Consider the following 15890-nt stretch of genomic DNA (forward strand, 5'->3'; position numbering starts at 1 on the left):
ATTCACTTTGACCACTTGCGACATTTCTTTCTTAGTCCTGGTCACTATTAGCTGGGGATTTTTCCTGAATTTTCTCATCAGTTTATCTGAAAGTGCATGATGCAAATGTGTTCTTTTAAAATGATTATTTTTCTGTCTCCGAGCACCAATAATTTTTCCAAGATATAAATGTTTGTAAATTTAATAAGATGAAGCAGCGTACCGAATGGAACACGTATTTTCATATTGTGTAAAATACACATTCCTTTCACTAAAACACTGCTTGCATAATATTTCTCTCTACTCCAACAATTAGGTGTGCATAGTTTCTGCGATCAAACGTGGAATGGTGATTGTTGTGCTTTTGGAGCAACCAATTGGCTGGAGGAAGACTAGAAAGTAGTTGAATTTATAACAGGATCATTATAACGAACAACATCCTATAGTGTTTTATCAACAGTGGAGGAAGACTAGAAAGTAGTTGAATTTATAACAGGATCATTATAACGAACAACATCCTATAGTGTTTTATCAACTGATGTTATTTAAAAAAACAGAAAGGGAAATTAGCTAAATAATTGATGGCAGAATGATTAGAGGTGATGAAAGAGTAGTTTTGGATAGCTCTTTAAAAGTGTGACAAGGCATTGCATGAATGGAAAACTCTCATAAGTTGGACTCAACTATATGAAATGTGGTGCCATTGAAAAGTTCTGGGATTGGAATTCTGATGAAAAATCATGGAGCTGAAATTAACTTTTCTCTCCATCTGCTGCCTGACCACCTCACTGTTCCTGTTAAGTTTTCCAGAATTTTTGCTTTATGGTCATGAATGGAATTCATGGAGTGTCCTGAAAAATAGTGAGAATGAGGATTAAAGAACTCGATTTAGTTTCACCTCTTACTTGGCTAATTATTACTGAATCACCTTTAAAGTGCTGTTAGAATCAGATTAATCAAATATGAGTTTAAAAGTTTTTTGGTTTTTTTTATGGGATTTCTCTGTTTGAAATAACAAATCTTCTCTGACAGGTACCAATGAAAGTGTCATTTAAACAATGCTCTTTAAGCTCATCTACAGTATGTATAAGCAACACACAAAATGCTGGAGGAACTCAGCAATCCAGGCAGCATCTATGGAAAATAATCCAGTCCACGTTTTGGGCCAAGATCCTTCAGCAGAACTGTTGAAGGATCCGACCTGAAACGTCGACTGTACTCCTTTCCATGAAAGGTCTCGGCCCGAAACGTCAATGTACTCTTTTTCTTAGATGCTGCCTGGCCTGCTGAGTTCCTGCATCATTTTGTGTGTGTTGCTTTGATTTCCAGCATCTGCAGATTTGTTCTTGTTTGTGCAGTATGTATAACCTTGATTGTTGTTTTGAGCACACATTTACTATGATTTGAGTGTAAAAGATTTGGATGACTGTAATAGAAATACAAACCAGATCCAACAGTTAATTTCAATTTGCCTTTTCAGAGAAATGGAAATGTAACAATATTGCAGCCAATCTATTCCAGCTAGCCACACAAAGATAATACTATTAAATATATGTTAATTCTTATCTAAGTTCTCATGCTGTATAAAATATTATGAACGTAAAATGTTGAACATTTTTATCTAAGGTGTTTAAGAGAGCTGAAGGGGATGGAGGGATATGGATCATGTGTAGGCAAGTGGGATTAGTTTCGACTAGCATCATGGTCAGCACAAACATTGTATTCCTGTGCTACACTGTTCCATGTTCTAGGAAAGATTCCACTTTGCCTGAATCGGTGTAAGCATAGCAACCATAAATGCAGATTTTATTTGCCCAGCTGCAGGCTTACAGCTGACACCGTTTTATGCAGGAACTAAGCCCTACTGATCTGAATAATTTAAGATTATGCATCTTATTACTACAGGATATTGGCAGTTTTCTCACTGATTATTCAAGTGCAACTGCCCTCTTCAGGGTGCTTTTGAAGCAAATGAGAAAAATAAATTCCCACAGAACGTTTGCTTCACTGATGTTGGGAGCTTTAATTTCATGTTGCCAAGTGCCCCCAGAAGACTTTGGTACAGTCTTTTGTGATCATTTTGTGTCTTGAATCTCCCTTAATTCGTATTGACATCCCTGCAGCCTCTTCTCCAACCCCCCACCACAGTTTGCAGTTTCTGATTAATGAAAAAACTATACTTAAGTAGCTTAATTACTTAGTTATGAATTTTCAGTGAGGTGTGATGTCTCTGCTTATCCATTGGCCTTTTAGCATGGAATTGTGTTATGCATATGCTTGGTGAGGCTTATCCTTTTGGTTGGATTTTATATACATCATTTTAAATGAAAATAGTCCAATTCTTTACTTCCAAAACAATAAACTTGGCTTTGGCCCGAGGCATAGCTCGACTTCTTTTTAAATCAATGAAATTGTCACAAAAAGGTAATTGAATAGAACTTAAGAACCAAGTTGATCAAACAGTTGAATAAATTTTGAGGACAAAAGCAGTGTGATTTTGGGGAAAATGCTTGCATTGATAATAAGCACACTTTTCTAATTGCAAGACACAAGGGCAAATCTTTTGTACGTCTATTTTAAGTAGAGTTATACAGCATAGAAACAGACCCTTCAAACCAATTGGCCTATGCAAAACAAAATACTCAGCGTTTGAAACACCAATAATAAAAACTAATTTCAGGTAACGTTGTAAGATATGATTTAGCATACTTTGTTTTGATTAGATTACTGAGTGAACGTGCCTTGATGAGCCATTCTGAGAGTTCAGCAATTGTGGCTGCAATTATGGAATGTTTACGTTTTACATTACACCAGAATCTGGAAATGAATGAGGATCAACAGAAGCTCCAACGGATGCTCATAAATGATCAGGTATGTGAGAAAAGCCAAGGTGTAATCTTTCTTGGCAGGAAAAATTGCTAAGAGTTGTCTTGCTGCGATGGGAAAAATTTGAAGGTGAGAAGTTGGAATTTGTGACATTTCAATCTACAGCACTATACACTTTATGTAGTCCTGTGCAGGTCTGTAGTCTAGTGTAGCTTTCTCTGTTGTTTTTTTTACATAGTTCAGTCTAGTTTTTGTACTCTGTCATGTAACACCATGGTCCTGAAAAACGTTGTCTCATTTTTACTATGTACTGTACCAGCTGTTATGGCCGAAATGACAATAAAAGTGACTTGACTTGACATCTTTAAAAAACTTTGGTGCTTTGAAATCTTCGTTTTTTTAATTTTATTATTTTCCTTTATTCAATTCCTTCTACTTGGAAAATATTCTAGACTAAAGGTGAAATTAACCAGATAACTGTAGTTTTTTCCTTTGTACCTAACGGCTCTGATTACAGATGGACCACATGCTGTGCAGATTATCTTCAATTATCTCTCTTTGTTGTAGTATATACTCCAATATATAATACAACAAAAAGAGTAGAATTATATACCATCATGACTATTTATCTTGTTTCTCACATATTATTACAGGTTATTCTTTCTGTTAATATCCCTGATATTATTTGTCTTTAATTATCGTTTCAGCTGAATATAATTATTAACATCATATATGATATTAGAATGTCAGGATGTAAAGTTGTATTCATAGCAACATGTACAACAAGCTAGAGGAACTCAGCAGGTCGGGCAGCATCTGTGGAAATGAGCAGTCAACGTTTCATCAGGACTGAAGAGGGAGGGGGCAGGGGCCCTATAAAGAAGGTGGAGGGAGGGTGGGAAGGAGAAGGCTGGTAGGTGCCAGGTGAAAAACCAATCAGAGGAAAGATCAAAGGGTGGGCGAGGGGAAGCAGGGAGGGGATAGGCAGGAAAGGTGAAGAAGGAATGTAAGGGGAAAGCACTGTGTAGTCGAAGAAGGCAGAATCATGAGAGAGGTGATAGGCAACTGGAAGAGGAGGCAGAGTGAAACTGGGATGGAGGAAGGGAGAGGGAGGGAGTTACGGAAGTTGGAGAATTTGATGTTCATGCCAAGGGGCTGGAGACCACCCAGATGGTATATGAGGTGTTGCTCCTCCAGTCTGAGTTTGATCTCATCATGGCAGTAGAGGAGGCCATGTATGGACATATCCAAATGGGAATGTGAAGCAGAGTCAAAGTGGGTGGCAACCAGGAGGTCCTGTCTATTGTGACGGACGGAGCGTAGGTGCTTGACGAAGCGGTCCCCTAATCTGCGTCGGGTCTCGCCGATGTAGAGGAGGCTGCACCGGGAGCACCAGATGCAACAGATGACCCCAACAGACCCACAAGTGAAGTGTTGCCTCACCTGGAAGGACAGTTTGGGGCTTTGAATGGTGGTAAGAGAGGAGGTGTAGGGACAGGTGTAGCACTTACGCTTGCAGGGATGAGTACCAGGTGGGAGATCTGTGGGGAGGGACGTATGGACCAAGCAGTCACAGAGGGAGCTTCCCACTTTCTTCAGACCAAGAGTGTAGCTATGGACACTCGCATGGGCCCCAGCTATGCCTGCCTCTTCATTGGTAATGTGGAACAGTCTATGCTCCAAATCTATACTTGTACTTCTCCCCAACTTTTCCTCCGCTACATTGACAACTACATTGGTGCTGCTTCCTGCACGCATGCTGAGCTCGTCAATTTCATTGACTTTGCCTCTAACTTCCACCCAGCCCTCAAATTCACTTGGTCCATCTCGGACACTTCTCTCCCCTTTCTCAATCTCTCGGTCTCCATCTCTGGAGACAGACTGTCCACTGACATCTTCTATAAACCCACTGTCTCTCATAACTACCTCGACTATACCTCTTCCCACCCTGCCACATGCAAAAATGCTATTCCCTATTCCCAGCTCCTCCATCTCTGCTGCATCTGCTCCCAGGATGAGGTTTTCCGTTTCAGGACATCTCATTTCTTTAAGGATCGTGGTTTCCCTTCTGCCGTCATCAATGATGCCCTCACCTGCATCTCCTCCATTTCCTGCACTTTGGCCCTCACCCCATCCTCCCGTCACCACAACAGGGACCATGTTCCCCTTGTCCTCACCTACCACCCCACCAGCCTCCGGATCCAGCATATTATCCTCCACAACTTCTGCCATCTTCAACCGGACCCCACCACTTAGCACATCTTTCCCTCTCTACCCCTCTCTGCTTTTCGCAGGGATCGTTCCCTCTGTGACTGCCTGGTCCCCACGTCCCTCCCCACAGATCTCCCACCTGGTACTTATCCCGGCAAGCGTAAGTGCTACACCTGTCCCTACACCTCCTCTCTTAACACCATTCAGGGCCCCAAACAGTCCTTCCAGGTGAGGCAACACTTCACTTGTGAGTCTGTTGGGGTCAACTATTGCTTCCAGTGCTTCTGGTGCAGCCTCCTCTACATCGGCGAGACCCAACACAAATTGGGGGACTGCATTTTCGAGCACCTCCACTCCGTCCGCCACAACAGACAGGATCTCCTGGTTGCCACCCACTTTGACTCTGCTTCACATTCCCATTTGGATATGTCCATATCTGGCCTCCTCTACTGCCATGATGAGGCCAAACTCAGGTTGGAGGAGCAACACCTCATCTACCATCTGGGTGGTCTCCAGCCCCTTGGCATGAACATCGAATTCTCCAACTTCTGGTAATTCCCTCCCTCTCCCTTCCCCCATCCCAGTTTCACTATGCCTCCTCTTCCAGCTGCCTATCACCTCTCTCATGATTCTGCCTTCTTCTACTACACAGTGGTTTCCCCTTGCATTCCTTCTTCACCTCTCCTGCCTATCCCCTCCCTGCTTCCCCTCGCCCACCCCTTGATCTTTCCTCTGATTGGTTTTTCACCTGGCACCTACCAGCCTTCTCCTTCCCACCCTCCCCCCACCTTCTTTATAGGGCCCCTGCCCCCTCCCTCCTCAGTCCTGATGAAGGGTCTCGGCCCAAAACATTGACTGCTGATTTCCACGGATGCTGCCCAACCTGCTGAGTTCCTCCAGCTTGCTGTACGTGTTGCTTTGACCACAACATCTGCAGTGTACTTTGTGTTAAAGTTGTATTCATGTCTGTTTTCCATGTGAACATGATCGGTTGATCAAATATTTCAGACAGATGAATATTTTTGCAAGATACAGAAAAGAATTTGAGTGCTTTATATGAAAAATACAAAGATCTTTGCAAATATAAATTCAAAATGAATGAGTTTACCCTATCTTTCTTTTTAGTTACTACCTCTGCTCCATTCTGCTTTGAAGAATCCCAAGCTGCAAAACAGTGCATTTTCCCACCTGGCAGATACCCTTTTGTCCTGGGAAAGGCAAGCTGATAATCCAGAAAAAGAAGAATGTGCAGAAGCATATCAAAGACTGTTACCCTACTTTTGGGATGGGCTTTCTCAGCTTTGTATGTCTCAGGTGAAAAGTGCAGAAGCTGACAAAAATATATTGGAAGGAGTGTCCTCCTTGCTTATATTGTTAAAAAATCCTGAGAGGTCTCAAAAACACATGCTTAAAAAGAAAGAAAAGGTTAAGTTTTTTGACAAAGAAGAAACTACGAATACTGAAACCAACAATGGCAATCATCAGGAAGAATTAAATTTTGAACCGACAAATGTGCTGAATTCAGAAAATTCGGAAAGTTATTCCAAACATTCTCAGCATTGTAATCCTTCCAGAACTGTACCTTTGGAAGATCTAGTTTGTAAACTGGCCAAACTCTGTATAGGCTTTATCAGAAGAGAGAACTCTGAAACTTACCTTGCATTCTTGGCTACACTGGTCAGCTCCTTTCCATCAATGAATTTATTTACAGTTTTACTGGAAAATGATAATCAGGGGAATACTGAACTTTTCCCTGAAGCAAATAATGAAGTCAAAACAATGGCATCTAATCCTGCTGTGCAGTTTCTGAATCAAAAGCTGTTAATCTGGATGAAGGAAGACAAAGCTGATTTCAGTTGCCTGATTGAAATGCTCTACAGTGTTCTTCACTGCTGTCAGAAGAATGTGAGGAACATAATACTTAATCAAATATCTGAGGTAGGTGTTTTCTCTTTAACAATATTTTAAGGTCAATCACTGGTTCTAAAATGTTCTTATTGCTACTTATGTTTTTCAAACTGTGAACACACTTAGTAAGTCTACAGCAGTTATTTTGGCATTAATAATCTTTATTTTGTTTTTCTTTCCTCTTCTCTGCTTCTATTGTACTTTCTATACTTTGTAATTTTACTTTTCTCTTCCGCATGTTTCTACAGCATTTGTTTCTTTTTCCTATACATTTTGAGGTGCCTTTAAGGAAGTAAAGCTTAGGAACAGTGTGTTCAAGATAAGTAGCAATTGCACTAGAGACAGAGTGGTGAAGTGAGCATTTTCAGTAGCTCTGAAATGTAAATGTTAGATTAAAGCAAGAACCAAGAGAAATGAATATGGTCTGCAGATTAACAGGAAAAGCTGCAGTAGTACAAACATTATTTGAGTTTATCAAAGCAGATTTTAGTTCTTTTAGACTCTTCCTATTCCATTCAGGGATAACTCTTATGCCTCTACTAGGATATTCCTGCAAATAGGAGAACAGTCAGAATTAGGTTTATTATCCCTGACTTGTGTCATGAAATTTGTTTTATGGCAGCAGTGCAGTGCAAGGCATAAAAATTACGGTAAGTTACAAAAATAAGTAAAAAGTACAAAAGAGGAATACTGTGGTAGGGCTCATATGTCATAGACCATTCATAAAATCTGAAGGTGGGGGTGGGAGGAGGCTTTGCCTGAAACAATAAGTGTGGGTGTGGGTCTTCAGACTTCTTTACTTCCTCTCAGATGATAGTAATGAGAAGGGGGTATGTTCCTGGTGATGAGGGTGTTTAATGATGGATGCAACCTTCTTGAAGCAGCGCCCCCTGAATATGCCCTCAATGGTGGGGGCGGGGGATTGTGCCTGTGATGAAACTGACTGAGTCTACAAGCCTCTGCAGCCCCTCAGTGCTATGTATTGGAGCTTCCAAACCTGGCGCTGATGTAACAGTCAGAAAGCTCTCCACATTACATCTATGGAAATTTGCAAGAGTCTTTGGTGATATATTAAATCTGTTGTTTGTCAGTGAGGCGAAGATCTGCACTGGCTGATAAGGATGTCGAGGATCCAGTTGCAGAAGGAGGTCCAGATGCCCAGATTTTGCAGCTTGTTGATTCGTACTGAGGGGGTGATGTTGTTGAACACTGCACTGTAATTGGTAAACAGTAGCCTGATGTATGTTTTGCTGTTATCTAGATGCTCCAAAGCTGATTGGTGAGCCAATGAGATTGAATCCACTTCGGACCTGTTGTGGCTGCAGGCAAACTGCAGCAGGTCTAGGTCCTTGCTCGGGCAGGAGTTAATTCTAGACGCTATCAACCTTTCTAAGTGCTTCATCACAATTAGATGTGAGTGCTACCAGATGATAGTCACTGAGGCATCTCACCCTGATCTTCTCAGGCACCCGTATAACTACTGCCATTTTGAAGCAGGTGGGAATGTCAGGCCACAACAGTGAAAGGTTGAAGAAGTCCTTGAACACTCCAACAAGTTGGTCGGCACAGATTTTCAGTGCCCTGCCAGGTACACCATCAGGGCCTGATGCCTTGTGAGGAACACTTCAGCCTCTTGAAGTATGTTCTAACTTCGGCCTCCAAGGTGGAGATCATAGGGTCACTGGATGATCTGGGGATTCACACAGAAATAATGTTATTTTCCCATTCGAAACATGCATAAAAGACATTAAACTGATCCGGGAGTGAAACATCTCTGCCAATTATGTTGTTAGGTTCTTCCTCGCAGGAAGTAGTGTCATGCAAGCCTTGCCACAGTTGCTATCCATCCAATTGTATCTACAATTTCACAAGAAATGTTTTTACTGTGTACATGGTCGAAATGACAATAAAAAGTGACTTGACTTGACTTGACTTGGTCTTGCAGACATTGAGTGTGATGTTGCTGCTGTGACACCACTCAACCAGCTGATCTATCTTGCTCCTGCACGACGACTCATCTCCATCTGAGATGTTACCAAGAGTGTCATCTGTAAAGTTATAGATGCCATTCAAGGTGTGGTTAGCCATACAGTCATAAGTGTGGAGAAAAAAGCAGAGAAATGAGTGAAGCATGCATTTTTGAGGATGTGCCTGTGTTGACTGTCATTAAGGGGATGTTCTGTCTGATTCATACTGACAGTGGTCTCCTGATGAAAAAGTTGTGGATCCAGTTGTAGAGGGAGGTTTGGGGGCCCAGATTTAGAGGCTTCGTGATTAATACAGAGGGGGTGGTGGTATTGAATGCTGAGCAGTAATCGATACACTGCAGCTTGTCATATATTTTGCTGTTTTCTACATGCTCCAAAGCAGAATGGAGAGCCAGTAAGATCATGACTGCTGTAGACACTATTGTGGCATTTAGGCAACTCGCTGTGGGTCCAGGTCCTTGCTACGACAGGAGTTAATTTTAGCTGTAATCAACCTCTCAGAACACGTGTTTATGGTAGATGTGAGTGCTTCTGTTTGATAATCATTGAGGCAGCTCACTTTGGTACTAATATGATCGCTGCCCTTTTGAAGCAGATGGGAAGTTAAAAGTAAGCTCAAAGTAAATGTTATTATCAAATTGTAGTGGTGTGCTACACGCAGCGCTGAAATAACGACACCGAGTCGGTAAACTGCAGTAAAAAAAGATTTTATTCGAACTTCGCGGCCTCGCTTTAAAGCCTCCCTGATCCTGCCCTCCCTGGGCGCGGATTCTGTAGGGGGCACGTATTCACAGTCCTGTCCCGGGCGCGGATGCTGTAGGGGCCACGTATTCACAGTCCCGCGTGGGCTTTTCCCTTTGTTGGTGAAGCAGACCTGGCGCCCTTTTGGGACTGGCCTTTATGCCGGCACGCTGGCTATTTGTGAGCCGGTTCGAGTGCACTAGGAAGTGGGTCGCCACATAACCCCCCCCCCCCCCAGAACCGGCGATACACCCCCCAATGTCCACAGTCTGGGCCGGACCCTGTTTGGGAGGTCGGCCTCTGCGCCGCGGTGCCGGAAACTCGACCGGTTGCGCCACGTCCACATGGGCCGGTTTGAGTCGGTCCACCGTGAAAACCTCCTCTCTCCCCCCCCCCAACGTCCAGCACAAACGTGGACCCGTTATTCCTGATCACCGTAAACGGCCCCTCATAGGGCCGCTGTAGCGGTGGCCGATGCCTGCCCCTTCGTACAAACACAAACTTACAGTTCTGCAGGTCTTTGGGTACGCAGGTCGGGTTCTGCCCATGCTGCGAAGTGGGTATGGGGGCCAGGTTGCCGAGCCTCTCGCGTAGTCTGCCCAGGACTGCTGCGGGTTCTTCCTCGTGCCCCCGTGGGGCTGGTATGAACTCCCCGAGGACGACCAGGGGTGCGCCATACACCAACTCGGCCGGCGAGGTGTGCAGATCGTCTTTGGGCGCCGTGCGGATGCCGAGTAGGACCCAGGGAAGCTCGTCCGCCCAGTTAGCTCCTCGCAGGCGGGCCATGAGAGCCCACTTTAGGTGATGGTGGAAACGCTCCACCTTGGGCCTCGGACCCCTGCTTGGGGTCCATTCCATCGCCCAGCTTCCAGCATCGCGTCCTCTCTCTCTCACCCCCTCGCGCCGACTCCCCAAAATGCCCGCCAACAATCAGTTTGCAGACCCACAAGAAAGAATAACATTAATCCCAATTGGTTAACAAACAAATACAATTCACGATATCAGTAATTTTAACCCAAACAAACTTCCAGCACTTAGCATAACAAAGAAGCATTCCTACTTTTAACAAAACAAAGATGCCATTTTGATTACATACACAGTAACAAAGAAAAAGAAGAAACCCCCTTTACAGTGAGATTATTGGTGGTGGGAACATCTTGATGGATGGGCAAGTGTGTTTGGTTATCCCTTTTGTTCAAGAGCCTGATGGTTGTGGGGTAGTAACTGTTCTTGACCCTGGTGTTACGAGTCCTGAGGCTCCTGTACCTTCTACCTGATGGCAGCAGTGAGAAAGGAACATGGTCTGGTTGGTGAGGATTTTTGATGGATGCTGCTTTCCTATGACAGTGTTTCATGTTGATGGGCTCAATGGTTGGAAGGGCTTTACCTGTGATGTTACCGGACTGAATCCACTACCTTTTGTAGGATTTTCCATTCAAAGGCATTGGTGTTTCTGCACCAGACCGTGATGCAGACAGTTGATATATTCTCCACTACAGATCTATAGAAGTTTGTCAAAGTTTGAGATGTCATGCCGATTCTTCGCAGACTCCTAAGGAAGTACAGGTGCTGCTGTGCTTTCTTCACAAATGCACTTAGGTCCAGGACAGATCCTCTGAAATAGTAACACCCAGGAATTTAAAATTGCTAATCCTTTCCACCTCTGATCCTCCGATGAGGGCTGCCTCATGAACCTCTGGTTTCCCTCTCCTGAAGTCTACAATCAATTCCTTGGTCTTGCTGACATTGAGTGAGAGGTTGTTGCTATGACTCCACTCAGCCAGATTGTCAATCTCCCTCCTATATGCTGATTCATCACCATCTTTGATTCAGCCTATACCAGTGGTGTCAACCGCAAACTTGAATATGGCATTGCAGCTGTGCTTAGTATCACAGTTATAGCTGTAAAGTGAGTAGAGCAGGGGGGTAAGCACACATCCCTGTGGTGCACCTGTGCTGATGGAGATCATGGAGGAGAAGTTGTTGCCAATTCTGAAATGACTGGGGTCTACAAGTGAGGAAATCCAATATCCAATTGCACGAGGAGGTATTGAGGCCAAGGTCTTAGACCTTATTGATTAATGTTAAGGGGATGATGGTATTAAATGCTGAGCTGTAGTTGATAAAGAGCATCCTGATGTTTGCATCTGTGCTGTCCAGATGTTCCAGGGTTGAGTGAAGAGCCAATGAGATGGCATCTGCTGTGGACCTGTTACTCAGGTAGGCAAATTGGAGCGGATTTAAGTTGCCTCTCAAGCAGGAGCTGATATGTTTCATCCCCAGCCTCCCAAAGTACTTCATCACTTCATCACTGTGGATGTAAGTGCAGCTGGGCGATAGTCATTGTGGCAGGTTACCATGCTGTCCTGGTATAATTGAAGCCTGATAGAAGCAAGTGGGTACCCACACTTTGAAGCGAGAGGTGAAAGATATCAGTGAACACACCAGAAGTTGGTCAACACAGGTCTTTAGTACATGGCCAGTTTCCCTGTCCAGTCCAGATGCTTTCCTTGGATTCACTCTCCTGAACGTAGCCCACACGTCAGCTCAGATACTGAGATCAAAGGATCATTGGAAAATGTGGTGAGTTTGTGATGTTTCCTCCATGTTCTTACAATCAAGCGCCTTTGTCATTTGATTTAACTTTATAAGAGGTGATAGCATTCAAGCCCTGCCATAACTGTTGAACATCATTTGTTGATTCAAATTTAGTCTGGAATTGCCACTTTACTTATGAGTTGGCTTTCCAGATATCGTACCTGGACCTCTTGTAACCTTCTTGGTCACCAGACCTGAATGCCGCTGATCTGACCCTCAGCAGGTTGTGGATCTCGTGGTTCATCCAGGGCTTCTGATTGGAGAAGACTGATTGATTTACTGGGGACACACTCATCTGCAGCTGTTTTAATAAAGTCCGTTACAACCATGGTGTATTCATTCAGATCTCTAGATAAGTGCTTGAACACGACCCAGTCCACTGACTCAAAACAATCGTGCAATCATTCCTCTGCCTCCTGCAGTCACCTCATAGTTGTCCTTATCTCTGAAGCTTTGCTTTTTAAGCTCTGCCTGTATGCAGGTATGTACGTGAAAAGTCCAGTCATTTATTTGGCACAGATTTTCAGTACCTGTCTAGGTACAGCTTCAGGGCCTGACTCTTTTCAAGGGCTCACCCTTTTTTTTTTACCTTTTTCCAAATATGGTTTATTCAGTGAATACAACAGTAGAATATTAAAACATTTAAACACTATGTATTACAACATTATTCGTAGTTTGAAATTATAATACAGTCATCACAGTCAAAACACTTTCAAGCCCTGCAGATTGCTTATTGACCTGGAAGTACTCCATTGTTTTTCCATCCATTTGATGTGGATTAATAGGCCGCTCATAACTTTGGTTTTCTTATTTGATCCCCATTTCCACTTCTTCTTCAGAGATTGGCCATGTCAATTTTTGTAGCATAGGTCTGCTTTGACTCCAATCATCTGCTGCTGAAACCGTTATTGATACCTTTATCACTGCTGTTCATGTACTGAACATCTTCTATGATCTGCAAAGTTGAACTCATCCAAAGTTTAGATTTGCTAGTTCTCATTTAACCTTCTCTCCTTGTCCATGTTGATTAATATCAGGTCTGGATCTTTAAATATCCTAAATTTTAAACTTTCCTCAGCATGTTCAAATTCTGTCTTTGCTTTGCTCTCCCTATCTCCCTCCAGAGCCTCTGGCTCTAGACCTTTCCTTTACTTGTTATTCTAGCATCATTGACGGATATACCTGATTGATTCTAGCTGAGATTTCCTTTATAAACCTCTGCTTCTGCATCACCCACACCTCCTTAAAAACTCCGCATATGTACATCACTCTGAATAAGCATTTATTTACACTACCTAAATAAGCTTTTCTGTCTTTATTTACTTTTATTTGATATCTCTGAAACATCATTGTTTAAGTGTCAGAATCCAGTTCATTATCACTGACTTAGATTACGTGAAATTTGTTGTTTTGCAGCAAGGGTACAGTGCAAAGACATAAAATTACTGTACATTACAAATAATTACATAATGCCAAAAAAAGGAGTAATGATGTAGTGTTCATGTCCCACTAAGTAAGCTGATGGAATAGGGTAAGAAACTGTTTCTGCATCTTTGAGTGTGGAGTCTTCAGGTCCCTGTACCTCCTTCCTGATGGTGCAGTGAGAAGAAGGCATATCTCACATGGCGAGGGTCCTTAGTTATGGATGTCATCTTCTTGAGACACCGCCTCAAAGATGTTCTCAAAGGTAGGGAGGGTTGTGCCTGTGTTGGATTAGGTGGAGTCTACAGCCCTTTTCACCTCTTGTGATCCTGTGTATGGGATCCTCCATACTAGGCTCTGATGGAACTGTAAAAATGAACTTTGTTGTCATTTTACCTTTTTTACTGAATTAACTTTTTTTTTTCCTTTCTAGATGGAGCAAGGATGGCGCATCTTATTTCATGTTATAGAAAAGGTAATTTTTTATACATCATTGTGCTAAGTTTCAGAATATAACTTCATTAGCAATAAAATTACAAACTTGATATTATTATTTTCATAAGCTTAAGGTGTTAAGTGCTACATAAATTTGTAATTAAATTTGCACGTATGTATTCTGTTTTCAAAGAATTAGCAGACAATTTAAGCTATGCTTGTGAGTGTCATCAGCCTCTTAAAAATATTCAAATTGAAACAAATTTGAGCTAAAGAATTCTTTGTAGTCAATATTAATCTAAATTACTTGAAATAATTTACATTGGTTACTTACAGCACATTCAAATTTTTATAAATATTATTTGTTTTAAAAGAACAAATTGCACTATAGTAAACCATTGTTTTTCTGATGTTTGTGCATTAGGAATTCTTATGCAACTGGCAAAAATTTCCAAGAATATTAAACTATTGTACAAGATTTATTCAAAAACTGTTCAGCCTTAAAATATAGAATTGCAGTCTAAAACATTGTTATTTAAAAAGGCGATGGAACTTTGTTTAGTTTAGCAACTCCTTTAAAGGATTATAGATAGAATACTAATATATAATCTGTTTTTTGTTGAACAATTCTCATGTGACTGATACATTCATGTAGCTGGTGCCCCTTGTTCTCAACTGATGCTGGATGGTTGAGAATGTGCTGAAATGATACAGTCTCTGATAATACGGTTTTCCCCTGCAATCCGAAGGTAGAGCGTTCCTATGAAATGGTTTGTAATCCGAAATGTCGTAAAGCAAAGAAGCAATTACCATTAATTTATATGGGAAAAATTTTTGAGTGTTCCCAGACCCAAAAAAATAACCTACCAAATCAAAGCAAATAACACATAAAACCTAAAATAACACTAGCATATAGTAAAAGCAGGAATTATATAAATTTACACCCTATATAAAATAGAAATATTGTAGGTATGGTGTAGTTTCACTTATCAAACTCGGAAAGGCAGTGAGCCAAAATCAATTTGGAGAAAAAAAATCGGCACGTACATGCATACGCACGTACACACGTGCGCAAACAAGGCTTCACAGTCATTGTAGTCTTTCTCGGGGTAAATACACATATAAAGCGGGCGTCTTTTTTTCGTAAAAGCGAAAATCATCTTTGGTTAGCGAAAAAAGGTACTAATGTAAGTCTTTCATAACAGCAAGTTGTCGTAAATCAAACGTTCGAAAAGCTGGGGCCACCTGTACTGGCAATATACATTGCTTTGCTTTGTACTACTTTTATTTCCAACCTGTTTGTTTCAGGCATGTGCCAATCCAGTCAAGTATGTTGCGATTGCTGATTGGTTAAAAGGAGATGTTCTGGGAGAGAAGCTGGTTTTGTTAGCTGATGACCTCTGTACAATAGAAGTGACAGCAGGTTCTTTGTCAAGAAAACCTGACTCGAGTAACTTGATGCTACTTGGCTTTGCTCTATCCAAACACACCAACAATGGTGAGTACAGAACTCTTCAAACATGAGCTCTTTAAAATTATTTCCTCATGTTCAGTATTCTTAACTGGACAGCTGTTTAAAATTGTAATATGGATTTAATAAGGTGGATAAAGATAATTTATTTTCTCTGAAGGAAATCAGAACAAGGGGGTTGTTGGATCTGGTGTTATTATGATTCAGAGGTTCTTTGGACATCAAGAATGAGGCATAAAACTTGGGGGTAGCAGCCTTTCTATTAGGTGTCATGAGAAGAATGAACGAAGAGCGGAGAATAAAGAAGTTGT

The 15890-nt window shown here is 42.0% G+C and overlaps 1 protein-coding gene across 2 annotated transcripts in view; it reads left to right on the forward strand.

Annotated features, from left to right (window-relative positions):
- ltn1 (listerin E3 ubiquitin protein ligase 1) overlaps positions 1-15890 on the forward strand; it is a 126143-nt gene that overhangs the window by 31086 nt on the left and 79167 nt on the right. For both annotated transcript variants that reach the window (XM_073045711.1, XM_073045712.1), the window contains exons 9-12: positions 2703-2850; positions 6142-6954; positions 14107-14148; positions 15417-15606. In XM_073045711.1, the coding sequence (XP_072901812.1) occupies positions 2703-2850; positions 6142-6954; positions 14107-14148; positions 15417-15606 (1193 nt within the window). The remainder of the gene's footprint in view (positions 1-2702; positions 2851-6141; positions 6955-14106; positions 14149-15416; positions 15607-15890) is intronic.

The sequence above is a fragment of the Hemitrygon akajei genome, chromosome 5 (genome assembly GCF_048418815.1).
Source record: "Hemitrygon akajei chromosome 5, sHemAka1.3, whole genome shotgun sequence".
Classification (NCBI taxonomy): Eukaryota; Metazoa; Chordata; class Chondrichthyes; order Myliobatiformes; family Dasyatidae; genus Hemitrygon; species Hemitrygon akajei.